The sequence below is a fragment of the Seriola lalandi genome, unplaced genomic scaffold, assembly GCF_002814215.2.
Source record: "Seriola lalandi dorsalis isolate HSWRI2012SDOR001 ecotype SW California unplaced genomic scaffold, Sedor1 jcf7180002054923, whole genome shotgun sequence".
Taxonomy (NCBI): domain Eukaryota; kingdom Metazoa; phylum Chordata; class Actinopteri; order Carangiformes; family Carangidae; genus Seriola; species Seriola lalandi.
In genome coordinates this window covers 49,416-64,671 of record NW_019525475.1, presented here as the reverse complement: position 1 = coordinate 64,671, position 15,256 = coordinate 49,416, and the positions used below count along the sequence as shown (strand labels likewise).

General features: G+C 41.6%; 1 protein-coding gene across 1 annotated transcript in view; it reads right to left on the bottom strand.

Annotated features, from left to right (window-relative positions):
- Positions 1–1,028: 1,028 nt before the first annotated feature.
- Positions 1,029–15,256, bottom strand: part of tmx3b (thioredoxin related transmembrane protein 3b) — a 36,589-nt gene continuing 22,361 nt past the window's right edge. The window contains exons 13-16 of the mRNA XM_023431484.2: positions 14,914–14,970; positions 10,993–11,122; positions 9,395–9,463; positions 1,029–4,372 (exon numbers count right to left, since the gene is read on the bottom strand). Of these exons, the coding sequence (XP_023287252.1) occupies positions 4,103–4,372; positions 9,395–9,463; positions 10,993–11,122; positions 14,914–14,970 (526 nt within the window). The 3' untranslated portion in view covers positions 1,029–4,102. The remainder of the gene's footprint in view (positions 4,373–9,394; positions 9,464–10,992; positions 11,123–14,913; positions 14,971–15,256) is intronic.

Here is a 15,256-nt window from a genome sequence, read left to right as displayed (position 1 = left end):
TGCACCGACAATTTCTGTGGTTGAGGTTTTTGTTTTTTGTTTTTAAATGGCAGAAAACAGACTGACTTTAGCAGCTGCAGCCATCTATCAGCCATAATGGGGGGGGGGGGGGGGGGGGGGATTGCATTTCTAGCAGGATCTGCAAAGACTCAAAGCTAATCAGCCATTTCTCATCTTGAGTGGCACAAACTGAGCTCAGAACAACCTTGAAATACAAGACCTAAGCATTAACTAGAATAACCATCTTACCTTGACCCTGCAGGCCACCCCAAACTGTTAAATACCCCCCATGTGAGTCAGAGATGAGATGATTACTATCTTGCCTTAATTTGCCATTTCAACATAAGAAAGGCGTCAGGACGAGCAGCAAAGTGTAATTGACCTTGTCTGGTGCACAAGATTGTTGGTTCTCTGTAAGAAAAGAGACAGCAGCCCTCCTTCATTTGCCACACGATGAAACTCATTCTCAGAATATATGGCGAGGTAATTGAGCGATGAATTACTTTTTGCATCAGCACCACTCAATGACACTGATTCTGATGTAGTAATATATTATCTCCCCCTTTGTGGTAATTTATCCCTGAAATGACATCCAATGGAAAATGAACGTTCCTCTCCTTTGTCAAACCTGAAAACAGCCAATCAAACTTCCCAACAGCAACACATTGGTCCCCCCCCCCCTTCTATCAGTGTGAGGGCCAGGCTTCAGGAAGTATATTGTGAAATTGTGCTTTTTCATTATGTAAAGTCACGTTTCTCAGTTTGACTTGGGAGCCCTGTCATTCCCTAAAGAGAAGAAATAAATGAGTTTTCAAATCAAGCAATGCAATCAGCCGCGGTTAAACCTAGATCTCCAAAAATTTGATTAGCTCTCCCATAATTGAGTAGACACCTCTACCTAAAATCAGACTGGCAGAAAAAAAAAAAAAACATTTATACGAGTGATAACTGGAGATAGATGAAGAACTAGATGTCAAAATGGAAGAGAGGTATATCAGACATGACAAAAGATACCAGTCAACAAGAAAAAAAGAGGACAATCTTTATTTCAATCTTTCAAACCTGTAATAAAGTGTGACACTCTCAATTCAAACCCAAAGAGGAAGTTTGGCAGAGAATGATAGGCAACTACAAAGACCAGAAGGCAAGACGAGGGCATGGTTTCCTTTAGTGCAGTTTCACAGTAATAATACAGATAACCTCTGTATATATAAAAAAAAACAAAACAAAAAAAAAAAAAACAGGTGTGCTTAGGTTGAGGTGCCTAAGTCAATCAAGTTACAAGAGCTGCAAAAGCACAATGAAATGAGTACCACTGAAAAACGAAACCTGAAACCATCTTATTCCTCGGCTACACTTTGTAAAAAGGTTATAGAACTGGGGTAAGGATTAGGGATTGCTTTTACTCAAATATATATAATAAACAGCTCAAAACATTCATAACCATTTGAAAATTATCTGAACTCGAGGTCTGCTTAGTCGTCTGCTCAGCTGTCACTACTTGACGTGTGGTTGAAAGCTCAGGAAAAAGCTAAGAAGTCAACCTCTTGAGTCAGGATTACTCTGTTAACTGTTCCCAAGGTCAAGAATGAACTTTGACGCTCGGTCATCACCATGTATTGATAGTTCCCTTGATACATATCCTCTTTTACTCTTTTCAAGCGTATACTTAACTTCGGAGCTCTGTACATTAAATTTATGGAAGATCGCCACCACTCTCATGTCTGCAGTTTTTTATGAAACTAGAGCGAGCGGCCAATCAGCTGATGGTCACTTGCCGAGAGCTTCAGTCATCATTGCGTTAATATACAAGAGCGTATAAAACGCCCTCTGAGCAGCGCTTCTTCTTCAGGGCAGACAGGACGCCACAGTGACTCGGTATCGGAAAGTGATGAGATGGCACGGGGCTAGCTTGTTAGCATGCTAACTTCAGCAGAAGAAGTGATCAAACTAGAAGCTAAACAAGAGTTGACATTGGCGTTGCTTTCCACCGCTAGAGGTGAATAAAGGAATGAAATTTGACACTGAACTTGCAACGTTTCTCCTAGACCGATAAGTAAACAGCTGTTAATGCTAATGCTAGCTCTGGTAGCGATAGCAGAACGTACAATAGCTCCTTTAATCTGTACAAAAACTAAAGAGGAAACTGGCTTCTTACAGACATGAGAGTGGCATTAACTTTATCATCTAATTCTCAGCAAGTGAAAAAGCGTATTCCTCACAATTGCTTTAAATTAAATCAGTGTTTAGACAGTGCTCCTCTCAACAGTTCGTATTGATGGGGGAAAAAAAGGCAATATCAGGTATTCCCATGCACCAATCAAGGGTAAAATCTAACCACGGCTGTTGGGAAATTGGCTTTCGTTGCTACGGAAATTCCAATGTCAATCAAATCTGATAATTTAACACAAGACATTTAATTTTACACATTAGCCTATAAAGATAATAAAAACATGTTTTCAGGTGCTCTAAGTTGCCGGAGCTGCCACTGAAGCACCACTGGCCCCAAATCCAACTGTGCATTTTTCATCAAAATGGTATCAAGCTCGCTGTAGCAGATATTAGGAACACTTTTTTTTTTTTTTCCCATGAAATAAGCGGCCAGGTAAATTGAAGAGAAAGCAATAACCTTTACTTGATTTCTGCTATTACATACACTTTGGTCACGAGGGTATGAAAATAGGATAGGGAAGGATTTCTAAGCCTGTAGCCGACTGACAATAGTGGTACTGTAACAAAAAAGGGGCAGAACTCAGGAGTAGGAAGACAGTCCTAATATTTTGTGTGCTTAGTATATGTCTCAGTGCATCAGGATGTAAACGTCAACCTGCCAACTGAATTCAATATAGAAACCAGTGATGGAGGACAGACTGAAATATGGAAACAGACAGAGTCAGTCTATCTGAGGAATATGAGTTGTTAAGAGCAGCAGGAGCTACTGATGCATGTTATAGGATTCTGCTGTATAGGTACAACCCATCTATAAATAAGAATCTTTCGCAGGTTGGTCATGTTGGGTTGAAATGGGTAAAAAAATAAAAATAAGAAAGAAAAGTGCATTTGCCATATTCCAGTACCAGACAGACTGATACCAATTACCATTCCAGCTTTTTCCCCCCCCCATCAGCTGTTGCCATAAATGGACACTAACAGGTGGCTGGCGTGAGAAATAAGTTGAAATGCGTGACTGTCTTGACACTTTGCACCCCTAAAGAGAAAGAAGAAGAAATATTTTTTCAGGCAATATCAGACAATAGAGAAAAAAAAGAAGAAAAAATAAAAAGCACAATTCATTTATGGCAGATTTTCCTTCTTGGGCACTTCCCTATGCTTTCTACACACATCAATCACTATACATGATGAGCCTACACTTTGGGTCGGGTGGGGTAGAGGTATACAAAATCTCTCAGTGTATTTATGTTCTATTCAATTTGAAGGCAAGATTCATCGGTTTCTACTACTGTAGGATATTATAGCAAAGTAGACTAAAATAAAAACCAGAAGAGAGCGGGATGTGACAATAAAAAGAAGAACGACCTAACGATGTCAGAGAAAGGGTCACACGTGGAACAGACCACTGGTTGGTTGAATCATAATAAATAAGTGTGTATGTTTGGTTCACAGCCATCCCTTCTTCTCGTAACATGGTCGAGGTTAGTGACTAGAGGCGACAGGTACTCGACTTTTTAATGTTTTTAACAATCTACTTCCTGTCTTTCTTTTTTGTGATATTTATTGTAACTTAATGTTTCTACGCTACGTTTTTATTCATTATTAATCTTTCGTTATTCCATCGCTCTGTGAAGCAACTTTGTAACTTCTTCCTCTTGTAACTTTGTTTTGAAAAGTGCGATACAAATAAAGTTATTATCCCGTGTTTACACTCCGTCACTGGAAAGGCTGTTAGTTTTAAACGTGATTCGATGGCTTCACTGAGCAGCTGACCTTACACTCAACTCGTAGATAGGAGAGTCTGTGCTAGAGGGGCTTTGATGGGAAGTGAGATGAAAACCAAAGCAGAACAGTAATACATTGATATGTCTTTGAGTTTCATTTCACTGCATTTGACTAGGCCTATCATCCTCTATGTGGAGCCCCTGCGTTAATCTGTTTTCTTCTCCCCAGGATTCTTCTCTCCAGCGTCCTCTTCCTCGTTCTCTCCCTCTTCGGGGCCCTCCAGCTCAGCGGCGCGTTGCCTCTCCTCCTCCTCTTCCTCCTCTTCGTCAGTCAGGCCCTCCCTCTTGAGCGCATCTATGTCATCCGAACCGTCATCTGACTCAGCTGTGCAGATGCCGTAGCACATCAGGCTAATTACACCCAGCGGTAGGCCGAACAGGAAGCAGCCCAGCAGTGGAGAGCTGCGAAACACTGACTGATGTTGGAAAGGAAAAGATGAAAGGAAGACAAAAAAGGGGACGAGGGAGAGAGGGAGAGAGGGAGAGAGGGAGGAAGGGAGGGAGGGAGAGTACGGTGACAAAAGTAAAGTTTGACAGAGAAGAAGAACAATAGAGAAACAGAGAGAAAGGACGATAGTGAGGACAATATACAAGCTTTCTTTCTCAATTCAAGTTTGTTTACTCAAAAAACACAAGAACATTAACATTTTTTTTTTACTGTGCAAACAATGTAAATATACACATTAAATTAAAAGCGTTTTCACTTGCAAACTCTGGATCTGGTCTTGTTCCAGGCAAGATTCCTGACCTGCAGCTCCCCCGGTGGAGTCACTGTGTGCTAATTTGATAAAATGCTAATTTGCTCGACAGTCCGATCAACTTAAGTGTGCACAGTGACGTGAGAAGGGTCCGAAGGCAGCTCCAGCATTTAAACTTAGGGAACTACTTCACACCGGGGTGAAGTGTGCTCGGCGTACTGACTCACCCTGGAGGACGTACGAGTGTTACCTCATTAATACTTTGTTTGGCGGTCCACACTCGTCACTATCTCCAGGTTCTTAAGCAATTCGTTTCAATTTTTTTTTTAATCCCAACAAAGCTATGTTTTCTCGAGATAGGATACTTAATTACTCTGAGAAACAAAGCTTCGTTATCTCGAAATAACGGGATAAAAAAATATTCCCGAGTACGGCCTTTCTCGATTGGTTTTTATTCAACCTCCTCTGTTGCAGCAAAAACTGTTCAACAAAACATGTTTTGCAGAGATACGTCTGAAGACATCTGTGTGAAGTTATTGTTTCCCTCTTCAATAACTTCACACAACAACAAGGAGCTGACATATGAATACAATGTGAAGCTGAATCAGTGAAGAAAAACAAAATGTAATGTAATGTTCGCCGCTAAGTGTCTGGCGCTCTGGGCAGAATCTAATGAAGGCGCCATGTGTAGTGTGCCATGTGCACTGTAAATGATGAGTGCTTAGAGGAAACGAGAAGCACAGACAGTGGCCCACAGCTCTAATGAGTCAACCCAACCCTGACCTTATTTCTTAAGTTCACTCATTAATCAACAAAATGCCCTAATAATGAATCTCAATGTCTTTTATTCCACTAAGCCTGTTCGGTATAACAGAGCAGTCCTGGAGTGAGTTTCTGACTATTTACTAATAAGTGGAATAAGCGTTACATCTCTCTCAAACAGCCGGTGTTTGCAGTAGTAAAAAGCCTCCCATTAGCCATTATGTAGACTGAATTGAAAATCCTGTTTGGAGGGCAGATCAAAAAAATATTTGTGTGGAGAAAACGCAGACAGGCTTTTATGTTTTTAGCGGATGTACTGCATTTTTATTCATTCATTTATTCATTCATTTGCATTACGCCATTAAGCTTAGCGACTGTGTTTAGAAGGCAGGTCACAAATCATTTGCAGAAACAGGGGCACGCTGTAACATCGGAGCATTAATTAAATTTATGTCGTGTAATTTTAGAAAGTCTGTATTATGTTATACTGTTTGTGTTCTCTCTTGTACTCTGCTGTCATGTTTGTTTTTCCTTTTGTTTTACGCTGATGACCAGATTGGAGAGGTTTACTCTTTTATGTGCAATCCTTTGGGTCTCTTGTTCTGTTACATCGTGGAGTTTGAAGTGAAATAAATAAAGAACTCTCGCACTTCAAACACAAGCAAGAGGTCCACCTTTATACACCAGTCTGTCTGAAGATATTTTTTGCATCATATTTCCATCTTTCCATCCTCCCATCCCCACCCATGACCAAAAATGATCACACAGTAACTCCACCGCATGCACACACATACTTTAAAGTTCCCCTCCAGGCATGTTTTAAACTATGTAAAAATGTTCAGCTATGATTAATATTTTGTTTAAAATGGTTTTCCCCACATATAAAGTGAATAAGAATAATCAAAAACTGGGGATGGAAGCACATCTACGCTTCTGGATCAGGCCTTATGCCCCGCCCACATGCCCCGCCCACCACCACTGCCTGCGCTAGGTTGACAGGTGAAAGAGCAGCGCGTATTAAGATGGTCAGCGGAGGAAACATCGGAGCGACTTGGGGAGTTTGTTGTGACCAAAATCAGCAACTAGAAGACGTATCAGAACGGTTAGCATCTTTTATCCGTTTATGCTGTTTGTTAGCTTGTAACAGGCAGTGGCTGACAAAGTGTTAGCGGTTGTGCTAATGCAAACTCTCGTTATCTGTACTGACAAGGTTTCGGGTTTATTTAGCCCCGCCCCTCGTCTCCACAAGTTGACAGGATTGGTTCCTTAGTTTTGTGATGTATGAATCCCTGCCTGTCTGAATCCGTTTTTATGAGACTGTCATTGAAGTCCAAGGTTGACTGCTTATGTCTTGTATTATATAAAAAACATCATATGGATGTTAACAAGATTAAAAACCTCTTTACATATTTCTCGAGAGTGAATCACTGGTACATTTAAATTGTCACTTCATCTATTTACTATTATTATCTATTTTTATATTGTGAATTGAACTTTCTGTGGAGCCAGTCCTTGCCGTGATAAAGGCACCTCTCATTCACATCAATATCCTGAACCTCCACATGAAATTGAACAATTTTATGACATGAACTGCTCCGATTGCTGCAAAACCCACACTCCCTCATTTCCTGTGGGTTCAACAGCAGCCGAGTGACTGAAGAACAACTTCATAAGATCTTCCTAAAATGAGCTTGGTGACAAAGGAGTCGACTGGCCTTAATATAGCAGGATCCATCAGAGACAATGCACCTAGAAGGGAGTATTCTGTCACAACGTCTGTCAGCCATTGAGCTGAGGAGACGAGAAATATTCACGTTCCCTCCAGTCACTGCCACTGGAAGAGGGATGGTAATTGCTGGTGCTCGGTGACGCTAGATGAGGTAGAGATGGGTATGCTATGCTAACACAGCTGGGCTGTGAGTCATTGGGCCTAATGTGGCTGCTTCCTCATGCTCCTGTCAGACTTGCATTTAGATCGTCTCTCCGGGGGCAAGGTGATGGCCGCTGCCTATCTGCTCTGTTTCATATCCTGTCACTGTGAGCGGGACTGGCCACGATGATGCCTGCAGCTCGCTAAATTTAGGAACACAAGAGGAGAACGGCATTTTCTTCACACATGGATACTTACGTTTGTGCAGCTGCAAATAACAAATTAATGTTTTTAAACCCTGCGCACTTTTGAACAGCTTAATTAGTTTAGTTTTTTTTAATTAAAATCTTCACCTGTCTGACAGGTGTTATTCCAACTGTCAAACCTGACAGCAAAAGCATTAAAACATCAATAAAAAATTATTATAAAAGCTTTTTTTTTTTAGTGCTTTGAGGTTAAGCCACTTTACTTTCTGTCAGCTTATTTCTAAATTTTCTTTTGGGAGTTCTCTACATCCGCTTAAGGACAGTGTTCAGGGCAGGGTTAAGCCTTCCCCGTGTTTACAGTACAACTGTGTCAACTGAGGAGCACTACAACACAGCTGTATTTACATTCCTATCAAACCATTGCTAAAACAAACACCAGTTCTCCCAAAAGAACCGACTACTTTAGAGTAAAAGTGGGAGGAAAAACGAGTTCGGCCTCCTGACCCACCTTCTCCGACTCTGCTGCCCGTTTCTCTGTCCCACACTGTTTCTGCCTGCGTTGCATATTCTCACTTGTACGCCCAGTCTAGTCCTCTGAACGCTGCTATTCTCCCAGCGGGAACATGAAGGGCACTCGTGCATTCATCCTACACTGTTACAGAACTTGGAGCAGTATATATATATATATATAGTATTTACCTTTAATGGGAAACACGGTCAAGGTGAGGCGTGTAATAACAAATGGTTTAATTACAGAGGTAAAGAGAAACGTGTATTTCAGCAGAGCTGGAGCAAAGCTATCTCAGCTTGGTAGCAGTAGGTCAGTGGTGACAGACCCACAGAGAGATGAGCGTTGTTCAGCCAACAACAGACGAAGTGGTGTCTCCACCGTAGTGGAGCATTTAGCAGCTAAAGAACCAGATATCTCCCTCGGCAGCTGGTGGGGAACAACACGGAACTAAAAGTTGTGTGTATATTGAACTAAAATTCATAAGGTAGCCAGAAATGCAACTTCATATTAATGCTAATGTTGCTAGATGTCCGCTGGAAGTTTCCTGTATCAGCTTTATTAAGGTTTATGTGAGCATTATGTTTACAGCTTGTTGTGCTGCTCCTAAGTGGCCAAACTAATCTATTAATCCTGGTTTAAAGGAGCTATTTGTAAGTTTAGCTTTTGCTACATAGCTAACATTAGCATTAGCAGCTGTTCACTTACCAGTCTAGAAGAAACGTTGCAAGTTCAGCATCAAACTTTATTCCTTTACTCAGCAAGAGGTAGAAAAGCAAACGCTCTTGTTTTGCTTCTATTTCTATCACTTTTTTTTTTTCTACTGAAGTTAGCATGCTAACTAGCTATTTCCAGTCCAGCTAAACCCCCTCGTCACTTTCCGATACCGAGTCACTGTAGCGCCCAGGCTACACTGAAGAGGTAACGCTGCTCAGATGACGTAGTGTGACCTCTTGTTTTTTTAAACGCAACAATGGCTGAGGCTCTTGGCAAGACTGCTAAGTAAACAGCTGTTGCTAACACTGGCTATGTAGCAATAGCAAAACTTACAAATAGCTCCTTTAAGTAAAGCTTCAGTACCATATCTACTTAAAAAATAACATTATAAACTGATACTGAATATATCTGAAGTGGTTTTTGGAGCTTTATTTTCTGTTCGCTGGGATGATGATGATCATGATATCATGCAAACCGACTTGTTTTCAACTATTTTGTTTATTATTATATTATAAATATGATTATTCATTGTTAAATGGTTTAGATTTAACCTCGTGTGCATTTCATTTAAGCACTTACGTTTGAGCATTTGGAACCTGGAGCTTCGTAAACCCTTAGGAAATACTCTCTAGTAGTGTCTACATGTAGCAGCCCAGAAGGAACCCTCTGCAACTTACCATAATGGTGGATCTGGCATCAAAGGCCACACGTTTGATCCTCTGAATGATGCCATCGCCTCCATATGCCTGCAGGGAGAGAGATCATGGAATGGAAACAGAGCTATTTCTATTTCTAGCCCATCCCAATTTTTATATTCACCACCTATGTAGCACAGAGGCAGGGTTTCATCCATTCTTAAGTTTGGCATCTACAATGTGATGCAATTACTTGGGGACAATCCGTAAACAAAATTAATTGTCAACATGTCAATAAAATCTTCTCCGACTGCTCACACAGTAGCCACACTGAATAATATAGTGTCAGGTGCCCAGTTATACGCTCACTACATCCCAGACATTTAAAATATTGTTTCATTAACCGCTTCCCTGCACAAAATTATCTGATGTGCTCGACTCCGGTTTGTTCACTGTCCAGCGGTTCTGCTCCGTCTGAGCTCATTTGCTGGCAGAAGCACCTGGGCAGTCAATGAGTGATCTGTCCTGATGCTAATTCATCAGGATGGCCAATTAGTGAGCTCTGACTAAGCAGGACTTTGTGCGAAAGGAGCTGAAGGTGGGCATGAGATAATTTTCGTGGAAGCAGCTGTTGCTCAGGCCTGCGCCGTGCGAGGACTGCATAAGTAGTTTGAGAAGTTTTTTAGAAACATTTTCAAAGCATGTTGCTGGAGTTCTTTCTCAATTGCAAACAGGCAAGAAGACGGAGGACTTAAAGAAATTGTAGTTGGTCTATGTACCACAAGAGCAGAGAGTAGGGATTTAAAAAGTCTGTCAGCTCCACCGTCCTCTGGCTGGTTCATGCTTCATGCGTGGCTAAACACGTCGTCGTACCTTAGTTATGAAATACACTCAAAAATTCTACAACTTTGCTCATGACTATGGAAAAATCTAACACTATTATAACTTTTTTTTTTTTTTTTGCAGAGTTTGCATTATCTTAAATTTAATTTAATGCATTTATCACACATTATTCTGTGTTTCTACACGGAGCACAAACCAGCCTCGAGGCACCTCTTGGCAGACATTAGCAGCATGACGTGAAGAGGATGAAACTGTCCTGAGTTTTGGCTGCAGGGAACATGAAGGTTTCTGTTGCTGTTTATTTGGTGGGAGGTGGTTTGTTTTGCCAAGCAGAAAATAGCCAAGACCTTTCTTGGAAAAAAATAAAAAAGGACAGGACCTCTGGCTGTTTGGCTTATGGTTTCATACATCTGGTGACGTTAAGTGTAGCGCAGGGGAAGCGATGACATTTCTTTTCCAGATTAGTGTGAACACTATAGTACAGGGTCATGTAGTAATCTCGGTGTTTTACTTAGAAGATGGAATTATTGTGGATAATCTGTTCAGGGGGGACGGCAATATGAAATCTAAACATGTAAAAGGAGATTGGAAATATACCTCATCTGGGGAAAATATTTTCCACAGGGGACTTAAAATGCAAAGCAACATGCTTGATTAATGAGGACTACTAGTGTGATTACAATGGTACAACCCCAGGGAAGAGGGAGGGAGAGGGGGGGTGTCCACCGAGCTGAATGCCTAAACAGGAAGCAGGAGAGAGATGGGGAGGGAGGGAGGGAAGAGGAGAAGATCTGGACCTGTGCAGAGCCGTTCAAAACGCTGCTGATGAATTGGACCAGCTGCTCCAGGGTGTCCGTCGGCTCGCTGGGCAGGAAGTACTGCTCGTTGGATGTGTTGAGGATGACGACAGAGGGCACCGTCACCTCGCTGAGGGACAGGGGGAAAAACAGGAAACTCAGCTTTTAATCTTCTCAACCTCAGCGCCGGCTCGGCTCGCCGTTATCAAAGCGCATCATTAGATGGGAACAAATTGTGGTTTCTTAAAGAACAAATGGTAACACAATAGTGAGATAAACAAACCCCTCTGTGCTCAGAGCAACCTAACTTTTCCCATGGGTGTTCTTTCAAAGAGGGGATTTTTTTCAAAAGGGAGAAAAGGCAACGCAGCCTGGCCTATTTCAGCGTGGCATTTCCTCTATCTTTTATGCAAACAGTGTGCTACTCAGGGGCTTTATGGGTCTGTGCTGGTCACATTTAAAGAGACCTTTACAAATTACAGCTGACAAGTGAAACACAGGGGGTCCAGGGGAAAGCAACTCTGCATCAATACTGAGACACATACAAAACATATACAAAGACGCCCAGTGGTCCAGTGAGCATTTGAACAGAAAATACAGAGGCGGAGGCGTAACACACCGTTCCATCTCCGGCCCACTTATTTTGACAAATCAGCGGAGGAATTACAAAACTCTGAAATAACAAACAAGGTCAAATAAACAATCCCTCTTTCACATGTTTTGCACAACACCAAAGCGTGGCTTAGATAAGGTGTCCTAGCGCTTGGACACACACACACACACACACACACAGGTGCACACAAACAGTCCATCACGCCTCCGCCACCTCACATCCCCGCCGTGTGACTCAACCCGGCAACAAATTGCACACCCATGCACACGTATCCATCACTGTCCCAGTCCACCACCCAGCTGAGATCAGGAGTGCAAACACACAACATCTCGCCACTCTTTCCAGCTGAGATTCGCAATTACATGTGTACACACACACACACACACACACACACACACACACACACACACACACACACACATTATGAATGTGCATCTCCATCTGACATTCAGCCTATTCCAACAGATGGCATCCATTTAAAATAAATATGGATTAGCCTATTCACCTCTGTGTGCGAGGGACTGCTGGGGGTTTGCTGCCCATAATGAAGGGCTATATACTGTACTCTATAGAATTACAACTGGCAGAAGGCGCACATTTTTTTCCCTTTCCGCTGCCGAAAAACAGCTGCCATATAATTAGGGCTGATATTTTTTTTTTTATATTAAAAGCATGCAGAAAGTTTATCCAAGCCTAGTTTGGCATTAGCCTAAAATATCTTTTTCATATTTGACGTGATTAAGACTTGGACGTCCTCCAAAAGAGGTAAAAGCAACAGTTCAGGGGGGTGGAAACATTTAACCTTCTTACCTCTAATTGTAAAATATTACATACAATATATTTCCCATATTCATGCCTGGATCTTCTATGATTTCAGACACCCCTGAGGTGGACCGTACCATTTTCTAAACCATGACATTCTCTGCTCCGGCGCATCACGCAGGCAAATTGAGACAATGAAGGTAAATGTTAGTAGCAGTAGCTAACTACCTAGCTTGTTTAATACACTTTACCTTCTTAGCTTCAGAGTTTCAGATTTAGAAAATTGTCAACAGATGAATGCTAATGTTAGCTAGTTACTAATTTTAGCTTGAAGTTACCGTTTAGCTAGTTTCTAACTTTAGATTTATTTTACCATTTAGCTAATTAATGTTAGCTAGTTTCTCACTTTAGATTTATTTTACCGTTTAGCTAATTAATGTTAGCTAGTTTCTCACTTTAGATTTATTTTACCATTTAGCTAATTAATGTTAGCTAGTTTCTCACTTTAGATTTATTTTACCGTTTAGCTAATTAATGTTAGCTAGTTTCTAACTTTAGCCTTAAGCGACAGTTAAGCTAACTAGTGTTAGCTAGCTGTGGTGGTTTAGTAAGTCTAGACTTTTACCTTTTTGATATTGGCTTCTATAATAGTCACCCTCTTTATTTTCTCTCAGGAATTCAAGTATAATTTTGAGGTACTTGTACCTAACTTAAATATTATTCTTTCTAATCCACTACATATATTTGGTGTTTTTCAGTTTGGCTGGTATTGTTTTTACCTTGTGTGTCATCATGGCAAAAATGTGGTCCATCACAATCTGGTCTCTAGTTGTTGTTTCTACTAATTAGTGAGATTCTAGCTCATTATCAGCAGTTCATTAGTTCTTTTTTCCACATTTACCAGTTTTCTTTTCGTTTTCTAGTACCAGAAACTGTTAATTATTGCAAAAAGGAAGTAATTAAAAACCTAACTGTAAACTGTGATAGATAGATTTTGCATGTGGACATAAAATCTGGACAATCAGTTGAAACTTTCTTTTTAAACCCTCAAACAAAAAAAACAAAAGAATCATGAAATTGGCATTCATTGTGTACTGAACACCAGTTCCACAATAAATTCATCAGGGGTTCCACAAAAGCTATCTTTAGTACACAGATCAAACGACCTGTAGTTAGCATTTTTCTAGTCATTCACCTCTTCCCTTCACACACACACAGACTTTTCAGTCACCTCACATCTTCCTCTAGTGCTTCACAGCGCACAATGCATTCCATATGAGGGGTTAGCAATAATCCAACGTTTAAACAGAGGCAGAGGCAGCCTTGGACTTAAGAGTGGTGCTCATGTTGTTTGTGTGTGGGTATATACTGTATATATATATATATATGTGTTAATGAGTGAGTGTGTGTGTGCCTCTGGTGAAAGCAGGGGCAGCCTTACACCAGACAGACCGCTGCCAGAACACAGTAATCGCTGTGATGACAGAAAGACGGATAAAAAGCCATCAGATTTATTTCCATGGCCCTCCTAAGGGAGAGGATTAGTGGACATTGACAGGCCAGGATTTCATTCCTAAAAGGAGGGCAATTAATCCTGTGCTACGGCGGCCAAATTCAGTCCTGTAAAACCGAGCGAAATACACATTGTATGTACTCATACAAAATTAGGAAGGCTAATCACCTCTTTTATCCTTAAATATAAACACCCCGCCTGTCTAAGTGTGTGTGTGTGTGTGTGTGTGTGTGTGTGTGTGTGCCGGTCGAATGTGGATTTGAATACGACTCCTACTGTACTAACTGACACATTTCTAATTACACAGGACCTGGGAGACCATGTCTGCTATAATCTCTCTCATGCAAACAATAACATGCTCAAATTAAAATAACATCCTGCAGTACTCGCAGATTCTCAACACAAACATACACATAACATTATACAAAAGACGCACATAATTAGACACTGTGCGTTGGTGGACGTAAAAAAAAAAACAGACATGCCCGCTGCTGCGGCCCTCGCCGGCCTGGAACACTAGCGGGGTTCTGTCTAATTAAAAAGTGGAGGATGTCAGTAGCGGGGGGCCTCTCCGAGCATGACACCCCAAACAGTCGGCCTCTGGCTGGGCTCAACTGCAGCAGGGTCTTTCTGAATCATTAGCGCTGCTCTTTGGCAAGCTATTAAAAACACACGCCTGCTATAGATTTAATCCATAGCCTTATCTGTAAATTCCTCATACATTCCCCGTCTATCCTGCTCTCACTCATGCAGATTTTCAAGAGTGTGTGCATCAGTCTGTGCGTGGTGATGGCGGCGGCGGCGGCGGGGGGGGGGGGTTTAAAATTGCAGAGAGCTCTGAAAAAGAAATGACACTCCTGACTGTGTAATTGACTTCTCCACGAGAGAGCATCTTTTAATGGCAGAGGCTGGCATTTTCGAGTCAGCACGGACCTGGATAAGGAGCTGACAGAAGGTGGTACGAGGTAGAGAGAGAGAGAGAGAGGAGGGTGACATGAGAAGAGGGAAGGGAGGCTGGATATGAGACACTCACCCCATAATGAGGCTGTTAATGTAGTCATTCCCATCCATGTGGCCAAACTGGAAATCTCTGGAGATGCAAGACAAAAAAAAAAAAAAAAAAAAATCAGTGGCATGAGAAAGCGAGACAGAACATCAGAAACAGAAACACACAGAACAGAATAAAACGAGCACTTTTTTCCCCTCCCCCTCGTCTCCCTGGACTTTATTTACCTCGGACAAACCGGGACACAAACTCCCCGGCACAATAAGACACAAATATGAAATCACGTTGAATGGAATTGCATGGTCTCGCTGTGGAAACCTGGGATCACGTTTGTCACTATAAGCAGGGGTGGGGGTGTGGTGGGGGTGTG